Below are 20673 nucleotides of genomic sequence, written 5' to 3'. Positions count from 1 at the left end.
TTTTTATGTTCCTGGTCAGGCTATAATTTAGTTATGTAGTCACCTGTTTGGGGCATTTTTGGTGACGTCTTCTTTTTGATTGGAGTTAGAATCGAGGTCCATATCTAGTACATCATCTTTGTCGGGATCCATAGAGTCAGTGAAACCGTCTGACGACTCCTCCTTCACGGTACTGAAAACAACAAAGGACTTGCGCTCCTCGCTGTCCGCCCAGTTGATCACTGCGGCTATGTTAGGCAGTAGATACTTGGTATTCGAGAGACGGATTTGTGTACCTGTAGAGAAATAAGATTTTAAATTTAGTCAAAAAAATAGCGCACTATAACATAAATAAATAAGCTTCTAATGTTGCCATATTAATCGAAAGTATATCGTTCAATAATTTCAATGGTCCATATAGGGCCCAATATGATCTATAAATCGCTTACTCATCGATACAACTTTAGTTAGTTACTTTGCCAAAAAACTATAATCGATTAAATTGTGACAAACCTAGATGTCTGTTTAATCGATAGTATCAATACTACCTATCTAAAATTGCTATTTATTCGACAACACTAAAAACTCCTAAGCTAAAATTCGCGGGTACACTCACTAGAAACACAAGTAACCAAGAGCAGCTCAAGGCACTGCTTTATCCAGAAGTGCTGGCCGATATGCTCCCAGTTCTGCGAGCAGATGATATACAGCAATCGGTCGAAGATGCGCCGGCGCACGCTCTGGTCATACACCTCGAAGAACTTGGCGCGGATATGCGGCTGCGGACAGCGCAACCCCGCCAAAAAGGCAGGCTCTAGCTTCATTGACAGCTCGGATATTCTTAGATGTTCGTCTCTGTCAAAAAAGTATTATTTATTATTATGTAAAGTTTCAAGTCTAATATTAATTAAAATCAAATATCCCCCTTACTAATAAAAAGTTACGCTCTTGTTTTTTTTAATGGCTCGCGAGGCTTGCGCATTTAAAATGTCAAAACGCACTTGTTGAACACTGTTTTAAAGTGACATTTCCGTACTAAACGTCACTTTAAAACACTGTTCAACGAGCGTCTAACTTTTACCCGACTACGGCAAAGCAAAAGGAGGGTTATGATTTTTTATTAGTAAGGGGGTAAATATCAAATAAAATTATTTATTTAAAAAAAACAGAGTTGTCTAAAAAGTTAGTCGCAAAAACTGTTTAATACTTTTATTAGTGTAATAAAATTGGAAGAAAGAAACCAACTGGTAGTTCATAGAAGTAGACTACTTGGCAAAATGTCAAAACGTGGTCAAATCTTGCTAAAGATGTCAAACTAATCTCAATCTTGCTACACAGAGCATTTGCAAATAATGTTATGGAGCAAGCTATGATACCACTCATGCCGCGTGAAATTTTTTGTCCGTACAACTTACAAGACTCATAAATCAAGTGAAGATCAACCAAATATAAGTTACTTATCTTTATAAGAACCCTTCTCTATACATACCTGTATACGTGATTGATGATATCCAAGAAATGTGCGTTCAGCTCTAAATCATCGGGGAAGCGTTTCTCTACATACTGCATGAGTTTCACGAGAAGTATGGACTTCTCGCGCAGAGTAGGGCCCGCCTGCCCGGCCGCCGCCGCCGCGCTCGTCATTGTCATGTGGTTGTATTTCTTTACCCATTCTTCTACCATGCGCGTGATTGCTTTCATCACCTTGAAGAAAATTGATTGTTGAAGAACGTAAGATATTTTTTTTGCATTGCATTGAAGTATAATATAACCATGTGTAACATAAAAACAGAAATGTAAGAAATACGTACCTTCGCATCGGTAGTTTTTTCAATAAGCCCCACGAGTACAGCACCAATGAATGTTTTTCTGGTGTCAGTAGGCATGATACACACGCGCGCTTTTAGCAGATCTAACGCCAGTATCTAGAAAATAAATATACTAAATTACACAAAACAGTACACACACACAATAATTTTAAAAAGTTGGTCAAGTGCATGAACCAATGTTAACGTCAGCGTACGAGGAAATTTACGACAGACGCGTGGAATCTCTGGAACCCTTATGTAATCCCGATGTAGCCGTATCTGGATTAGGCGCGACATGGTCCCGAGCCATCCGCTGTAGAACTCTCATAAGAGGCAGTAACAAGCGGTCGATGTAGGCAGGGTTGGAGGAGCAGCGCGCCTTCAGCATCATGTTTAAACAGGCGTGTGGAAATTCAAATTCAGAACACTTACCAGTAAATCCGACGTAGCCGTATCTGGATTAGGCGCGGCATGGTCCCGAGCCATCCGCTGTAGAACTCTCATAAGAGGCAATAACAAGCGGTCGATGTAGGCAGGGTTGGAGGAGTAGCACGCCCTCAACATTATGTTAAAACAAGCGTGTGGAATTCAAATTCAGAACACTTACCAGTAAATCCGACGTAGCCGTATCTGGATTAGGCGCGACATGGTCCCGAGCCATCCGCTGTAGGACTCTCATAAGAGGCAGTAGTAAGCGGTCGATGTAGGCAGGGTTGGAGGAGCAGCACGCCTTGAGCATCATGAGCGGCCCCAGCAGAGCGCCGGCGCCGCCGCCGGCGGCAGACTTCTCGTAAGTTGCGAGGCCTTCGAACGCGTACTTGCTGACGCACGCGTATAGCGTCTCTAATTCTTCGTACTGGAACAAATGGGGGTGTATTCTCAGATTGGCTCGTAAATTGTTTTGGGTGAACTAAACAATAAACGGTGAAAACAAAGCTATCCTGACGAAACGGACCTGTTAAAAATAGCATAGTTTTCTTCTAAAAGATAACCTATCTTCAGGATAGTGGTAACATAACGATTCTGCACTAAAGAATTTTTAGAAAGAAGAAAAAGAAATTGCCTTTTTCAGCACTTCAAGAGCATTGCCTAAATACGCAATGCAGGTAGGCTCGTAGCAGCTGCTTCGTAACAGGTCAACAACCTGCTCTCGTCCGTTTTTTTATCCACAACGAGGAAGCTCTTGGCCTGTATCACACCTGATGGTAAATGATGATCAGGCTGAAGGTGGAAGCGAGCTTCACCCGAAATCCTCAACCACGGAGGAACTGGCTATCTTACCTCTAACTGCCGGAACACAACAATGCTGTTAACATTGTTGTTATGGCGAAAGACTTGGGTAAGATGGTAGTATATCAAGCAAGAAGGCAATACAGTCTCTATTCTATAACTTCGCCGAAATGACTTCCCAAGGTTTAGGCCCTTACCTTGGAGGCCTGCGCAGCTCCGGAAGGCTCCGTGGGGAACAGCGAGGTAAGCTTGGCCAGCAGGTTATGCGTGAGACGCACGATCTTGGCGTTGGCAGACGACACGCAAGCCGCAAGACCGCGTTGCAGCGGCTTCAATGCTGCTAGTATCTGCTCGCGCCGCAATACTCCCAGTAAGAAGGCGAGTAGTTCGAGAGCAGTACACGCGTTCGCGCAAGCTGCTGCGTTGCTTTCGGCCGTTGAGAACACCTGTGGAAAGATTTTTTTTTTAAATACATACTATAAAAACGGTTCAGCAGGCCTAGGATGCGCGCCGCTATAAGCTTCTATCGTGCCATTTTATCGATTTTAAGCGTTAAGTCCATTCATTTTGTCGACTAAAATCATCGATAAGATTTTATCACGGCGTGCGTTGGAACATTTACAGTAGGGCACTATTATCATTACTGGCCACATGACGTTTCCGAATCGTTTGACTATAATAATCTAGCTCGCCTGATCGCTGTGACGTCATACCTTGTCCAGCCAGGCCAGCTTGGGCTCGCAGTGGTGCGGCCACACGTCGGGCTTGAGCGCGGCCTTGAGCAGCATGACGCAGCGCTTCGACAGCTTTGACGTTCCAGAATCGTTTGACTATAATAATCTAGCTCGCCTGATCACTGTGACGTAATACCTTGTCCAACCAGGCCAGCTTGGGCTCGCAGTGGTGCGGCCACACGTCAGATTTGTGCGGGGCCTTGAGCAGCATAACGCAGCGCCGCGACAGCTTTGACGTTCCAGAATCGTTTGACAATAATAATCTAGCTCGCCTGATCGCAGTGACGTCATACCTTGTCCAGCCAGGCCAGTTTGGGCTCGCAGTGGTGCGGCCACACGTCGGGCTTGGGCGCGGCCTTGAGCAGCATGACGCAGCGCCGCGACTGCTTTGACGTTTCAGAATTGTTTGACTATATTAATCTATAGTCTGGTCTGTGAGCACGTATAATTTTGTCCAATGACCCCAAGCTACCTATCCTTATCGCTCGCGGATAATTATGTTGCTGTTGCGTTCGCACACTCACTGCGGGCGCCCGTCGCACATTCGCGACAGCAATATAATTACGCGCGAGCGATAAGGGTGGGTAGCTAGGGGTCATTGGACAAAATTCTACGTGCTCACAGACCGGGCTTTAGCTCGCCTGATCGCAGTGACGTCATACCCTGTCCAGCCTGGCCAGCTTGGGCTCGCAGTGGTGCGGCCACACGTCGGGCTTGAGCGCAGCCTTGAGCAGCATGACGCAGCGCCGCGACAGCTTTGACGTTCCAGAATCGTTTGACTATAATAATCTATAGTCTGGTCTGTGAGCACGTAGAATTTTGTCCAATGACCCCAAGCTACCCATCCCGCTCGCGCGTAATTATGTTGCTATCGCGCTCGCACACTCACTGCGGGTGCCAGTCGCACAGTCGCCACAGCAATATAATTACGCGCGAGCGATAAGGATGGGTAGCTAGGGGTCATTGGACAAAATTCTACGTGCTCACAGACCGGGCTTTAGCTCGCCTGATCGCTGTGACGTCATACCTTATCCAGCCAGGCCAGCTTGGGCTCGCAGTGGTGCGGCCACACGTCGGGCTTGAGCGCGGCCTTGAGCAGCATGACGCAGCGCCGCGACAGCTTTGACGTTCCAGAATTGTTTGACTATAATAATCTATAGTCTGGTCTGTGAGCACGTATAATTTTGTCCAATGACTCCAAGCTACCCATCCTTATCGCTCGCGCGTAATTATGTTGCTATCGCGCTCGCACACTCACTGCGGGTGCCAGTCGCACAGTCGCGACAGCAATATAATTACGCGCGAGCGATAAGGATGGGTAGCTAGGGGTCATTGGACAAAATTCTACGTGCTCACAGACCGGGCTTTAGCTCGCCTGATCGCAGTGACGTCATACCTTATCCAGCCAGGCCAGCTTGGGCTCGCAGTGGTGCGGCCACACGTCGGGCTTGAGCGCGGCTTTGAGCAGCATGACTCAGCGCCGCGAGAGTTTGACGTTCCAGAATCGTTCGACTACAATAATCTAGCTCGCCTGATCGCAGTGACGTCATACCTTGTCCAGCCAGGCCAGCTTGGGCTCGCAGTGGTGCGGCCACACGTCGGGCTTGAGCGCGGCCTTGAGCAGCATGACGCAGCGCCGCGACAGCTGCTCCCCGGGCGAGCCGGCCGCGCCGAGCGCCGCCGCCCCCGCCGCGGCACCGGCCGCGCCCACGTTGCCTTCGTTCACCTGCTCGAAATTAGAATAAAATAATTAACAACTGCAGCAAACGCTTTTATAGTACTAAGCTAGTCTCTAAGGTATCCCTAATGTCAGACTGATGAAATGGAGTATAACAACCACAATTTTGAGAAGACAAAATTGTAGCCGTAAAGCTCAACTTAGTTTTCGAGTAATGAGGGTTTTCGCGATTGAAAAATCCCCCAGATGGCAATACGTAGACGCGAGGTCCAAATGCTGCATGATTGGTTATTTTTGACATGACATTGACAGATATGTCAAAATGTATCTCATTAAGATTAATTAATTGATACTTTTAATGGCTTTCAAATCAATAAACAGTTAATCATTGAGTTGGTGGTCATAGCTTCTTTGTCCTAAAAAAACAATAGGAGAAACGCGACAGTCCTAAAAAGCAAGTCAATAGACTGGTGGGTAATGGTGGCAACTATAACTATTATCATTGAATCGCCGAAAAAAGTTATCGGAAATTCATTTCAATGATTACATCAGCATGATTAGATCCAGTACCCCGCATAATATGTAACCCTACATTTCAAAACATAGCTCGACCCGAGCAAAACTGGATTCAGACTCCACTCATACGCACGCTCACTTGTGAATTTCCCGGCTCCTGTGCCGGCTGAGGCCCGCTGGGACGTACCTGGCACGCCAGCCGCAGCAGCAGGTTCACAACTACATCCACGTGCTGTTTGTCAAGAGGCTTGGCCGCGTCGGGCTCGAGGCGCGACACGCTCGCTTGCGGGCTTGCCCAGCCCGTGTTGAGAGCCTTTCGCGCCTCCAGACCGCTGTCCTCACCCGATATGCGTTTCATGCTGCCACCGGGGGATGTCGCCACCTATGAATAAATGTATTTTGGTTAACTAGTCATTCAAATAAGACATCGATAATTCATAAAAATATCAAAAATGTATCTGGGTATTCTTGGTCATATTGTATTAGTCTAAAGCCTGGTCCGTGAGCACGTAGAATTTTGTCCAATGACCCCAAGCTACACCCATCCGTATCGCTCGCGCGCAATTATATTGCTGTTGCGACTGTGCAAAATTCTACGTGCTCACGGACCAGGCTTTAGTAGAAATCAGGCTTTAGTAGTTTTTTTTTAATGCAGAACAAAGCAGACATTTAGCCGCAATCACCACTTTGATTTGCTTTCGTTAGTACCAAATAATAAGGGATAGCCATTAAAAACTACATTCAGGGACATATAGAAAAACATTTAAGCAGTTAACAAATACAGATTTAAAAAATCACAATTTGAAAAAACATTACAAGTTATTAGACCTTATTTACAATAGTTACATACCACGGTGTCTGTGTGCGTGTGATCGCGGACGCGTTGTAGCTCCCACTTGAGCGCAACCTCGGCTAAGTCCACCGCCAGTCGTCGGTGCTCCAGCGACGCTGTGGCCGAGAAGCCCAGGCGTTGCATCGCGGCCACCATATGGCCCACGAGTGCGTGACGCACTGGGTAGTAAACCTGTCAGATTGAAATAAACGACGTATAAAATATACCAATAGCAAGTACATTTGATAATTTTTAAACTCATTCATAGGCATTCAAATATACCACGTATAAAAACTTTTTTTTACGGGACAGGAGGCAAACGCCGGTAGATAACGTCGTCCATAAATAAAAATGTAAAATAAGTAGTATGGTGTCGCTATCCACTGTGCTGAGGAAATTCTGAAGTGAATCTATCCTTCGGCTGTCAACGACGGTCCTCTTTGCTTATTGTGTTAACATAACGTTTCCTCAATAAAGCTACGATATCTTCAAATCAGCAGCAACTCAACACACCTAATGCGTGTGATAGGTGCAAATTAGATAAAACGGGAATTATTGATGAACATCGAAATAAAACTAATGCCTTGCACTAGTTGACGTCTACATTCGCAACTACATGGCCAGCTTCCAGTTTCATTATGTAAATAGACTAAGGACCTTGCCACGCTGGCGGATTGCAAGCGTTTTTTGAGCGGAGCAGCGGCGCGACGCAATACGCCGCGTGTCCACGGCGGTGACGCCGCGGCACCGCGGCATTTTGCCGACCGCGGCGTGCCCAAGGCCCTAAATGTTGATTGGGACGGATTATTTAACTGACCTTGTAGTGTCGCACGACCAGCTGCAGGATGTGGAACAGCTGCTGGACGGAGTGGCCGTCCTCGACGATGATCTTCTTGGTCCAGTGCGTGAGCATGGTGTTGCCGTCCTCCATTCGCTGTGGCATGGCGGCGTGAGGACGTCGTGTGATCCAGAAGGTTTCATGGGAGACGCGGACTGACCTTGTAGTGTCGCACGACCAGCTGCAGGATATGGAACAGCTGCTGGACGGAGTGGCCGTCCTCGACGATGATCTTCTTGGTCCAGTGCGTGAGCATGGTGTTGCCGTCCTCCATTCGCTGTGGCATGGCTGGCGTGAGGATCTCTAGCGCCTGCCGCACCACAGAGCGCGCTTCCACAGCGTGCGCCTTCAATAGACTGTGGAATACTGGCCGAAAAGATTTTTTATTAGTACGATTAGTCGAAATAATATAGAATAAACAATTGAAGCTACATAGAGCATAGCCGAGTCAGTTCCTGCAGTAGTGGAGCGGTGCGGGAGGGTGATCTCGTTACATGAAAACGTCAGCGATTCTTCAGGATGTGCTTTTGCACGCTCTGTTACATCATATCTCTTCCGAGCCGCTATACTGCCGCAGGTACCGACCAATTTATAGTACATGTCATGTGGTAAACACTAACCTTGTAAAACGATCCGCTTGTGTATAGCGAATTTGGCGATTATGTGACTTAGCAGTAAGTGTCCGTGATACCTGAAAGAGAAAAATTTTTTTAAAACACTTCATTATTATGAGCCGCCGTACGTTATATCTTAGCAGTCACATCCATGATCTAGTGACCGACCTCATAACTTGTATTAAAACTGAGAGAAAAAGAACTCAAACATAACTAATTGTATTTTTAATCATAATGGTACGCGATTAAAGCTCAAAATCGTATACGTTACCTAGTAGCAGGATCAACGTAGTTCTTCCCGAGCAGACACGGCCACGCGAATGTCATGAGGCGCCTCAGCTTGTTGCCTTGCTTCTTGTTGTTGGCGTCGTGGATGTGCGCCGACGCTTGCTCCAGCAATAAGCAGGCAAACTGCAGGAGGGATATGCGGACCGCGTCCGAGCATGCGAACGGGTTTTCTGGGTCTATCACCTGTAAAATGAAAGATACATAAATATAGACCATCTATCGATCTTGTCAAATGAAGCGTCTTGACTCTTGCTTCAAGTGAAAGACAGGAAAAAATCCAAAATAAAAGAAAATAGCTTTAGGCCCGATATACACGGCTCGAGGAGTTGGCTTTTGATCAACATACATGGACCGCACTTGCAGTCATAGTCACGATTAAATTTAACCGTATCGCCCGAAGCAGTCAGAACTGCTCGAGCCGGTGCGTGTGTGTGTACATAGAATACTGTAGTTACTGTAGAATGTACGCAGTCGCAGCTTGAAGCTATCGATACTAGCTGCTTCAAGCGTCCGTTTGTGGCGGACTTTAGGGATTTGTCATTCTAAAAGCTGTTATTTTCAGATCTGTCATGAAGGAACAGTTTCTATTAAATTACTTACATTGTTTATAAACACGGAGACTACGTTGTCAGGGTTGTCCTGATACGGGGCCGGCGGGCCGCCCACTATCTTCTGGCCCTTCTCAAAGCTCACCGCGAAACACGGGATGAGAATCATCTGCAGCACCTTCGCTTTCAGATCCTGCGACATGGCATCACTCGAGAAATGCTCCACGAAGCGGAAGAACGCCGTACGTTTCCATTCTACAGTGTAATTTTGGGCCACGGTGTTTTCCAGGAAGTCACGCAAAAACTACAAAAGAAAATTCTTATTAAAATTAATTCTACACATACTTATTAAAAATGTAGATAAAATTGAGCGTTATTTTACCTGGAAGTCTGGAATGAACCGGTCACACAAAGCTCGCAGCAATTGGAACAACAAATCGATGCTAGATGGATGGTGGCAGAAGTAGTGGAGTAATATCTTCACTATTAGTTTAGGTTCCTTCCAGTGCGTGCAGTCTACGTTTTCGACTTTCTTATGTACCTCCTGCAAAAAAAACATTATGAACATATGAGATTATACACCATCGTCAGTACGGCATTTAGTCTCCACTGCAGGAGTACGTCCCTATCTAAATTAAAGGCAAAAGGGAGGATTTGGCCACTCCCCAATCTGGCCATTCTAGCCAGACAGGTTGGGGAGGCTTGATTTTCGTATATTTCTCTTTTATCCTTTATTTACATGTTACGGACATTCGCGGGAAGAATGCGGTGGTTCAAAATTTTTCCAGAACACGGCTAAAGATTATTTCGTAGCAGTAAGCGAAAATTTTCTGTTTTTTAGGAAGTAGGTAACGAAATTTTTTTTTTGGCACTTTTGAGATCGTGGTTTTATTACCTGTGCTCACAGTTTAATTAACTAAGTGGAAAAAGTTCTGGGGGCGTAGTGTGAGTTTACGTCGAACGCGTTCGATATCGACTGCGTTAAAAAAAATATGAAGATTTTAGTTCTTAAAAGTTTCCGCTAGGGACGCTGTACAATCCGTCATACATTTAATGTCACTTTTTTACGCAGTCGATATCGAATGCCTTTGACGTAAACTCACACTACGCCCCCTGAGCACAAAGGGCGCTTGATCGCCACCTGCGAAGGGATACCAGTCTGCTTTCTTATCAAACACTCACATGATACTGATCGCTGCACCATATCCGTTTGATGAGCTCGATCAAGTCGTGCTGCGTGGACAGCCATTGCTCGTCGTACTTGATCAGCAGCGATACCACTCTGATCGCCTGGAACTGCATTTCGGCGCGATCGGCCTGCGGCAGCGTGGGCGCTGCGCCACTGTTGGGAATTCAAATATTACACACATTTTATTCATTTATTAATAAAGGTACACCAACAGCAATACACATTTAGGACATTCATAGTATACATTAGGGTGGTCCTTATTTTTCGACTTTTGAATTATCCCCGGGGCACTTTTTCATTCGATTATATACCTCTAAATATGAAATTAGCTTTTTTGTTTTTTTTTTTTTGGTTAAGATTTAGAGGTCGCTACCAGCTGTCAAAATATTTACAAAAAGCTTTGAAGATCAAAAATCATGGTTTCATAAATGTTTTATTTAAGTGTTTATATCACATTTTACGTGCAATTGAACATCGCATAGATAGAATAGACAATCGCTTCTTGTCCCCTTCTCCCCTCAACCCCTCTTCTGTACCGACCATGGTACCGACGCGTCGAGATACTAACAAGTCAACTCTTATATCTTAAAAATAATTGATTCAAATATGTACATTGTACATAATATCTTAGTTCATAGCAACAACAATAATTTTGTAATATATTTATTTGGCTTTGGCTAAAAATAAATGAATCTAACAAATACAGATTTTGTGTTTTTACTTAAAATTCAAACCTTGGTAGCGACCCCTAAATGTCTTTTAAATATTAAAAAAAAAAAACGAAAGACTTTCATATGGTATATATTCAAATTACGTGGTGCCCCGCAAAATATAAGAAAAAAATTTTTTTTCGTAGGAATAAGGACCACCCTAGTATACATATTACATATTGGGGTTACAGTTTAATTATGTTTGCCAATATTTATATATTTTGATGTCTAGTTTTTTATCGACGCTGTGTAATTCTGAAAAATTTTCTTTTGTTACAAGTGTTCTAGGAATAATCCCACGAGAAAAGCCTTTTTCTATCGTATATGTGTACAACTTTGGAGTGAGACTTCATGAGCCGCCATAGACGTCTGGCATTGTTAAAAGAAGAAGAATACTTAGGGAAACCTATAACTTGCAGTGCAGCATCTGAGAACTGTTTTCTCCAATTTAGATCTGTGTTCTGGACATCTCGCTTCGCCATATCCATAATATAATGCTAAATGGGTACCTAGCTAGTTAAATTGCCTTTCAAAGAATTTGAGAAAAATCTACTATCATACGTTAGTTAGGCTATCACTAGCTATGAGTATAAAAGTACATCACTTAGGATCAAGACTCAAGTCTAGTGTCTCTATGGGTACCTAAGTGTTTTATGACCTTATAAGCTACCATAGACTACCAGGATAGAGTACATACCTGTTAGCAGCTAGCAGCTGCATCAGCCGCGGCTTCTTGGCAGTCTGCAGCGCTTCCCGGTACGCGGCGCCGGCGTCGGCATGTTTCACCAGGAACACGAGGAAGCGGCTCCACTGCTGGTCCTTGATGTTGTTGTCGCTTAGGATCAGGTCTAGCGTCTCCTTTGGGTATCTGAGAAGAGATGGCTAGGGTTAGATCAGCAGAAAGGATGCAGAAAATACGCTAGAGTGCAACAAACTAGAATATAAGTTGGTAGATTAAAGACAAGAGTAAATAGAAATGAGTAGGTTATCTTCATAGAAACGCACCGAGCGCGCTAACACTGACAAAATTCGGCGCAACTCCCCGCTAATCCACGCTAAATGTTGTCAGTGTGTGCGTGCGCGCCGCATACGTATTGGCGCGCTCACATACAAACCGCGCTCGGTGCGTTTCTATGAAGATAACCTACTCATTTGTATTTACTCTGTTAAAGAGCACAAATTAGCTTTCAATTAGAAAATAAGATTTTTGGTGACTTTGTAAACAATAAATTAATAGTCGATGAAGACTCATATTATTTTTTGCACTAACTTATTGGCGCTACTGGCGAGTGACAGAATCTTACTCTACAGTGGCGCCAACTGATGACAGATAATTCAGTGAGTTGACAAAAAAGTGACGACATGAAGCTTCACTTTACCATACAAAATCTTTTGGGGAATCGCGTTTTGACAGCTAAAAGCATGTCATTAACATGGATGAAAATACCCTATAACACATCAGTATTAACTAAATATCGAATTGCTGACCTTAGGAGGAATTTGACGAGCGGCTCCCTGAACGGTGAGCCAGCTTCGATCATCAGTGACTTCTCAGTATGGAAGATTAACCGACAAAGAACATCGATGAAGCGCGGAGACGCCGCCGGTATCTGGTGGAATATGCCGATCAGAATTATGATCTTCTGTTCGTTCTCCATGTTTTTCGAAACACTCTGAAGGAAGTTGCCCCCTGAAAGATACATTTTCATTGTAATTTGATCCTTATCACATCGTTATAACGTGTTTTTGTGCTCGTGACTGTACCACATAAGGCACCCACCTCGGTTAGTTTGTATGGAGTAATCGAGTAATTTTTTGAGCAATTGCAACAGCTGTTCACACAATTTTTCGCTGAACGTAGACGGAAACAGCTGCGTTAAGTACGAAAGTCTCTTGGCGCCATTTACGCTCAGGTTGCGATGGTCACCAAGCGTCAGTAGCAACGGTCTCATAACAGGATGGACCATTTCCATGTCAATTTGGAATCCGGATAGGAACTTTTGCATACATTCGAAACCGGCCTAAAACAAAACAAAGAAATGTAATATGTGACGTCATTCAATTATCAACACCACTTATCTAATACATTTGGTTAAGCAAACTTGAATTGCTCACTCAAATAAACATAATACTCTTTGTTACATCTACAACCATTAGGAGTCAATCAATATTTAATTAGCGATTAAATAGCCCATTAGTTAACTTACTTGTTGTAATTCTTGGTCATTCTTTTCGAGTGATTTGTACAGCACTTGGAATATCTTTTCCCTGCAGTGCTTCTCTTGAATATAGTGACAGGCTGCCAGAGCTTTAAGGGCCGACGCTCTAAGCGGTACCAAGTTAACGCCCTTATAGCACGGCAGCTTGCCTAGCATGGCGTCTTCGGCCTCACACAATGAGAGCAACTCGCGGAAAAATACTTTGTGCTCGTTGATGTTCAAATCTGAAATAACACATACATTAAAAACCAAACTCTAAGAGACATTGATTTATTATTTACATAAATAAAAAATATTACCAATCGTAAACAGCCTTGGTTTTAGAGTTGTACAGAATGTAGTTCCATCCATCAAGCCCATTTGGGCGTTAGCTGGTTGATGTCGTAGTAAATGTTTTTTAGGCGGAATGATATCAGCTAGAACTTCCCTGTGAGGATCCATTACCTCTGTAACTGTCTTATTTTGGAGTTCGGCTATTAATTCCAGGGATTTCATGGCCTATTAAATAAAGGGTAATATTAAAATACACATAATTTAAAACTGTAAAAAAAAACCATTAAAACCATGTAATCTTATTACCTGTTGTCTAACAAGTAGATGTGGACTAGTGACTTGGAGGACAAGTTCTTGTAGCACATCGTGCAATGCCCGAGCCTTCGCAGCGGCCACTTCGCCTTCCGAGGGTTCCGAGGACACCACCGCAGGACCCGTCACGCACACGCGAACCAACCGCTCCAGGTTCACAGTAGCCATATCAATAGCACCTGAAGACACTTCACCCGTCAAGTCCATCATCACGAACAGGACGGCTTTCAAAAACGTAAATATGTGTTTGTACACCCATTCGGGCGCCATCTTCTCGACCATGAATTTGACGGCGATACATCCGCCCAGCTTAGCGTACCAGGCTCGCTCGTAACAGAGGGCGGACATGCGTTCGGCCAAATACTCCATGAGCGGTAAGCGACACGCCCGCTCTTTGCTGCCCAGCACTGTAGCTGCTGTCTCTATCATTAACACGAGCGCGAGGTGACCCGGTTTACACAGCTCCTTCTCTTCGTGCCCCATCACAACAGCGATAGCGTCCACGAGGACCAACGCATCCAGCCCCTCCTTAGGCCCGCCGGTGCCGGCGAACGGCCCGGCTTCTTGGGCTATAGCTACCATTGTGTAATGGCGCACTAATGACACCATAGTGGGCAGCACGTGATGCCGCAACTCTTTGATTGCCGCGGCCACAAACATCCCAGTCAAAGCGGTGCGATGAGTGTTTCGCACAATATTGTTGCTACATTTGTAGTAGGGCCCGTTTTGCACATGAATTTTGCCTTCAACGAAGCTCGGATGATTGAACAGCTTCATTAGCGTCGGTCTGTCATCGTCTAAATTGAGCGAAGAAGCTAAGTAGCACCGAAGAACCTCCCAACACTGACGTCTATAAAACGGGTCAGTTGTGCTAGACTTTAACGCAGAGAATGCCGTGTCTATAACTTTGTCTACTTCGAAATCTAAAGGTTTGGGCTGGTCTTGGAAATAGGCCTGTACCGCAGGAGGCGGCGCGTCAGTTTCTCGATATTCCAAACTCTGTGGCTCAATCATCATCTTGCGATTGCCACCACCGAACTTTCCTAGAACTCTAAAGGCGATCCTTGCCACTTCATTGTTTTGTAGAGTTCTCCAAAGAGCTTGCATCAGATCAGCTCGAACAGGCTGAATGTGTTCATACAAAAAGTCAGGCTGCAAGTTGTCCACACAAAGTTCGAGTGTACGGAGGCCTTGAGAAATTAAAGTGTGTGAGCCATTCAAAGCTGATACTAAGGGGTCCATCAACATCGGTAAATAAGGCAATAGACTGCTCAGTCTTACGGGTACTGTCAAACACAACTCGACAAATAAATCTTTCATGTGTTGTTTGTGAAGGCCACTCTGAAGTCTGTTCAAACCCTCTAAAAGGTTTGGTAGTAATGGCAAAAATTCTTGATAGAGTAAGTCATGACTGCCTCCGCCGATTGAGCGAAACAGAGCTCTAAGAAGCAGGAAATAGTTGTAAGGCTCTTTAGCGGTCATCGCATAATCCATTGCTTTATTTACAATGCTGTGTAAATGCGGGCGCAGCATTTGCTCATTTTCAGTTGGAAACAGACTCACTGAACCAAACACCAATTTGAATAGCCTCAAATACAAATTGGATCTCTCAACATTTGTGCCCATTTCTTCCATTCGTTTCAAAAGGTACTCCACTAAAACCGTAGCGAATATTGGAGAAGTAGCTGGGTTTGATAAAAACGTATTTGCAATGATTTGTAAGGTCATGTTCTTATTGATTCGTTCCACCATATGGGATATCGTAGCTGTGAATATTTCTTGGAACGTCTGAGGATTCATCATGGAAAACTGGAAAAGAGAGTAATAAAGTTAACGATGTGTGGATAACAACTTTATTTTCAATGAGAAAATAAGCAGACTGTCGATTTAAGGGGAACGAATTTAAACGATCAGGTTGATGTCACTGTTTCCCAATCTGTGCGGCAAGACGCTAAGCATCTGCACGCATGCGTCAAAAAAGATAAATAAAATTAAAAGTCCATCACAAAAAATTTAATCTGTAAAACAATTTGTACTTTCTGCACATAACCATAGAGTACAAAATTAAAAGCAGATACATACAACTCCACTAAAGTGCTCCAACACCTCCTTCTCTTCTTTAGAGCGCACGTGTGGTTGGGCAGGCGGCTGAACGGGCGCGCGGGGAGCGGCTAGTGTATAGATATCCAAAGACTGCAGCCCCCAGCGTACGAGTCGAATGAACACTAGCATCTCAAAGTTATAACAAGTACTCACAACTCCACTAAAGTGCTCCAACACCTCCTTCTCTTCCTTAGAACGCACGTGTGGTTGGGCGGGCGGCTGAACGGGCGCGCGGGGAGCGGCTAGTGTATAGATATCCAAAGACTGCAGCCCCCAGCGTACGAGTCGAATGAACACTAGCGTCTCGCGCGCACTGAATTGCTTCTGCCCGGTGATAGTCGTCGTTGTCGTGCCCTCACTTGTGGTGGTAGTTTGCTGGTGGAAAATTAATTAGAAATTACATTATCAACAATTTGAATTTAAACAGTTAAGTTAGGTACTTCTATTGAGTTAAATATATTCTGAAAAATAGTGACGTTCTGCTTCTATTCTCTTATCTTCTCTTATCTGCTGGAATTGTAGAATCGATTTTCGACTGCTCATAAAAAGTACGTCAGTTGATTGCGGGGGGATTTTTACGTTATTCTAGACCCCACTAAAACAGCTAGACTAATTCCTGCAATGTGTAACCTATTCCAAAATTATGAACACTTACTTTGCATGATGCGCAACCCCAAGTAATAGTCTTCACTCCACAAACGAGCGTCTTCACAAGTGTCCTATAATCGCCCACGTTCAGGTTGCTCATTTGAGACGAAGGGAATCCAATCTTGGACTTCTCCTCCGCCTTGGTTATGCTGTCCAGGAAGTCTGGACCGGGCTTCTCTTCCTCTGACTTGGTCTCTACACCGGGCGTGGAAGGCGCCGGCGTTGTCGGAGTGCTAGGAGTCGTTCCGTTGGCACTGGCGATAGCCGGTGAAGACGGCTGGCTGTGGCTGCTGTGAGGAATATGGCTAGTATAAGAACCTACTTATTATACATATAAATACAAGTCATTGACACAATCTAGACCCATTTAGAGCAAGAGTATACATTCCTATTTTTTTATAGCTTGAAACACGTAATACTTACCACTTGGTCATTAGCGCAGGCAGTTGAAGTTTAGAAATGGTCTTGAACTTCAAAACAAACACTTCTAAAATGCGCATTAGCAGTTGTCGGCCTTGAGGCTGTGCGCCAGCCGCGGCACCCTCGCTTTCCGAGCGTTGCCGAATGCAATCCACCAGATTCAGCAATAGTTTACAGGACATTGTTTGGATGCTGAAATAACAAAACACATTAATACATAAGTCAATGTAGTCCCAAGCACACAGAATATACCACATAAAATATTTTGTTTTGCTGTAATAAATAATGTGACAAACCTCGTAGGCAGAGATTCATCATGCACATTTTTGGAGAACAAATGAGCAGCAATAGCAAGATCCGTCAGTGGTAAGTGTTGTCGAACATGGTGAACTAAGTCTGCCAATGTTGAATATGCCAGTGGGCGAAGCGACTCGTGTACTGTCCATCCACCGCCCAACAATACCTCTTCGTCAAATAAACGTTCCATGTAAGGCACAAACTCTGCAAGAAAAAAGTGATGACATTGACTTATTTTACCTCTAGTCTTTTGTTACAAAGTGGAAAGTAAGAACTTGGAACATACTTAGCCTCAAGTCTGTCGCGAGAATGTGTCTTGTTGCTATAACAAGCTCCTTCCTTAAATGTGCCACTTCTGGTGGACATAGAGTCAATAAGCCAATAATACCCTTCACCATCAGATTAGCATGATTTGCTATAGTCTCCTGGTATATTCTGATGATGTAAGCTAGAAATGCTAACGTTTTTATTTGTGCCCCCATAAAATCCACAAATACCTCTTTGTTGAATGATGCAGATTGTCTAAAACACATTAATAAAGAAGTAAATTACAATAATATTATTGAATATGTATCAAGATTATCATAATGTCATCATGTTTACCTATGTGTGACAGCTGGCTGTAAAGTTATAGTTTCCATAATGAGAGGAATAAAGTTGCTGACTTCTTGATGCACATTCTGCTTATACAACTGATACATTAGTACCACTATTATCGGAAGCTCTTGAATCACTTTTAGTGACAATACAGATCGTGGAATTAGGTTGTACTGAAAAAAATGAGTCAGTTTTAAAAAAAATCTCAACTATTAAGCAAATCTTTTTACTTAATACCATTTTTATGAAGCAGGGAATAAATGTATAGTTATTTCACTCCAGTATACTTACAGTTACAACACTTCCATCTAATAATTTCTTTTCAGTGTGTATAGGAGTCGTAGTATAAGTCTCTTGAAGTAGTTGTTCAATGTTGACTTCAGATAAATCTTTGACTCGTATAGTAGGCTTTGGCTCAAATATTTTTGGTAAATGATTAGGCAAATCTGAATAAATGCCTTTTACCCATTGCAGAAACTTGTGGATCTAAAATATTAATAAATCATATTTTAAAAAATGCTTTAAAATAATTACAGCTTAGGATTAAATTGATACTTGAAAATTTAAACAACTTACATCAACATCGGCACTGTAAGCTGGACGATATTGTTTGTGAAGCTCCATAAAAATTTTCAAACAAACAAGAACATTTTCCTCATTTTCAATTTCCATCAATTTTAACATCAGTATGAGAATGCTTTTGACATACTGTCGCAAAGTCTCACTTATTGGTAAACGATGGATCATTTCCAGGATAAGTTTCCTGACTTGCTGAATGTTATACTCAGCAATGAAATGTGGTTCTCCTTCTTGCAATATTTTAAGAAATATTTTCAATGAGTGATCTAAGAATTGTGGATACTGCGGTGAACTTAGTATGACCTAAAACAAACCATTTTAAATATTTTAATACCTATTATAAAAAAGTCAGCGCAGGGTGAAGCTGTGGGCTTAAGCTACTTTGATTGTTATGGCGTAATTATTGAAAAGTACTTAATATAAATTTGTCAATGCATAAAGTTCTTAAACAATGGGCATACATTTTAAGATACTGCAATTCCAGAGGCAGAAACTGATAGTTTATGTGCATCTTTACAATGTGGGTATCACAAAAACTGAGGCTTTATAATATAAAGCTGTGTATAATGTGGGTATACTGGGTATTACAGAAATTTAGTCTGTCCGGAATTTATGTACTTTACGTTTTTGTGATGATAATGATTTTACCACAGAATACATTAAAAATTGATTATAGAGAATTTCATAAACGCAGTTAATATGAAGATAGAAAAAAACGTGGGATTTTTTTTAAACCCTACCCTCTGACCAAGATTATGGTTTAATTATCAGAAAATTCTATGAATTTTACCTCGAAATTTTCACTAAGCTCCTGCGCTGCTTTGAGCTTGATTTCATCCTTAGCGCCAGGGTCTGCTAACATGGTAACATAGCTTCTGTAGGTGTTCATTTGGGTATGCGGATCGCCGGGGCCACCGGCGGCCATCGTGGCCATCATTTTAAAGTAATTTGTACTACCACAATCACAGTAAAATAGTAAATTCACTCAATAACCGGACACTGCACATGTTTAAGCGATATTTTTGAGTACCGTGCACATAGTCTGTCTCATTCGCTTGTGGCCTACTCTCAGATCACAAACAATATATTCCCAGATGGCAAATTAATTATCAATGAATGAAAATACTTTTCATTTTCACTAATCTCACGATCAATACAAGAAATAAAAATAAATGTTTGCCGAATATTCCAAACACCAAAAATCACCAAAACCACAAATGACAAGAAACATTGAATGATTGAATGAAATGAAACCAAAAATACCACGGAATGGAAATTTCAATCCTCGAGGACAAAGACAGCGATAGACGAATGTTTAAGAACAAAAGAGATATCAGCATAAAAATAAAACTTCACTCTTACACTAAACTTCACTCACTCACTTTGTCTATGGTTTATTATGGTACGGCCACAGTATAGATGACCCACGCTGAACTGTCCCGCCAAACTCAATGACAGGGGGGCGCTACCATCGTTCAACTATATGGTTTCCAACATGGCAAAAATCTGAACCAGCGACCCGGTATTGACGGTGGCGCCCCACTGTCAATGTCATCGACAGGACAGTCCAGTATTTTGGAACTATAACAAAGAACCTAAGTAAAAAAAATATAATTTCTCACATCAGTGCAGTGTTTGCTTTTATTTTAAAATGTTATCATTTTTTTTAGATAAAATCATAAAATGTTTGTTTCAGCTTAAATTATGTTTTCTCAATAGCGCCAGCCTCAGATATACCGCCTCTGTGGTCTAGTGGTACGACCACTTGCACCACTTGTTTCAGACGCAGAGGTTCCGGGTTCGATTTCTAGGGGGGCAAAATGTTTCTGCTCAGTTTGGTTGTTGACTGGGTATTTTAAGTCTGTTTACCACTTAACTAGTGTGATGTCTCCATCTTAACAACAGTATTATGAGTTTTGTGTTTCGGTAGTCCTCCTGCCGATAAATAAACCAATCATTTCCTCTGTGGTGGAGGAATCGGGTGAACTCGCTGCCACCTTTGTTTGGTCTGTTATAATCATAGAGTTATTAACCAATGGTTAATAACTCTATGGTTATAATCCATCTGAGCAGCTGACGAAGCCCAAGAGCGCGTCTACCTTTAGGATTAAATTTTCGTTTTTCGTCTGAATGTAAAATAAATGAAGTCCGTTAAAATGTAACCGCATCTGTGGTCGTGGTAAGAACACCTGCTTCAGACGCAGAGGTCCCGGGTTCGATTCCCAGTGGGGGCAGATTTTTCTGTTCGGTTTGGTTGGTGG

The 20673-nt window shown here is 43.1% G+C and overlaps 1 protein-coding gene across 4 annotated transcripts in view; it reads right to left on the bottom strand.

Annotated features, from left to right (window-relative positions):
• The window catches only part of Nipped-A (Transcription-associated protein Nipped-A), a 36104-nt gene extending 16458 nt beyond the window's left edge, over nt 1–19646 (bottom strand). For 2 of the 4 annotated variants that reach the window (XM_028323610.1, XM_028323623.1), the window contains exons 1-30: nt 19203–19646; nt 18410–18715; nt 18125–18319; nt 17840–18006; nt 17523–17758; nt 17236–17440; nt 16943–17131; nt 16527–16809; nt 16025–16246; nt 13763–15577; nt 13483–13681; nt 13172–13407; nt 12745–12985; nt 12453–12654; nt 11662–11832; nt 10248–10407; nt 9448–9609; nt 9118–9369; nt 8501–8700; nt 8236–8306; nt 7776–7981; nt 6796–6969; nt 6133–6327; nt 5304–5480; nt 3215–3463; nt 2395–2643; nt 1791–1904; nt 1469–1683; nt 596–834; nt 44–275 (exon numbers count right to left, since the gene is read on the bottom strand). In XM_028323610.1, coding sequence (XP_028179411.1) covers nt 44–275; nt 596–834; nt 1469–1683; nt 1791–1904; nt 2395–2643; nt 3215–3463; nt 5304–5480; nt 6133–6327; nt 6796–6969; nt 7776–7981; nt 8236–8306; nt 8501–8700; nt 9118–9369; nt 9448–9609; nt 10248–10407; nt 11662–11832; nt 12453–12654; nt 12745–12985; nt 13172–13407; nt 13483–13681; nt 13763–15577; nt 16025–16246; nt 16527–16809; nt 16943–17131; nt 17236–17440; nt 17523–17758; nt 17840–18006; nt 18125–18319; nt 18410–18715; nt 19203–19349 — 7709 coding nt within the window. In that variant the 5' untranslated portion in view covers nt 19350–19646. The other 2 variants (XM_028323617.1, XM_028323630.1) reach the window with 2 other exon arrangements.
• Nucleotides 19647–20673: the final 1027 nt, after the last annotated feature.

Source organism: Ostrinia furnacalis, unplaced genomic scaffold (assembly GCF_004193835.3).
Source record: "Ostrinia furnacalis isolate ACB-3 unplaced genomic scaffold, ASM419383v2 OfSCF0069, whole genome shotgun sequence".
NCBI classification, from domain to species: Eukaryota; Metazoa; Arthropoda; class Insecta; order Lepidoptera; family Crambidae; genus Ostrinia; species Ostrinia furnacalis.
Note: the sequence above shows the minus strand (reverse complement) of the source record. Positions and strands in the feature narration are given on the sequence as shown.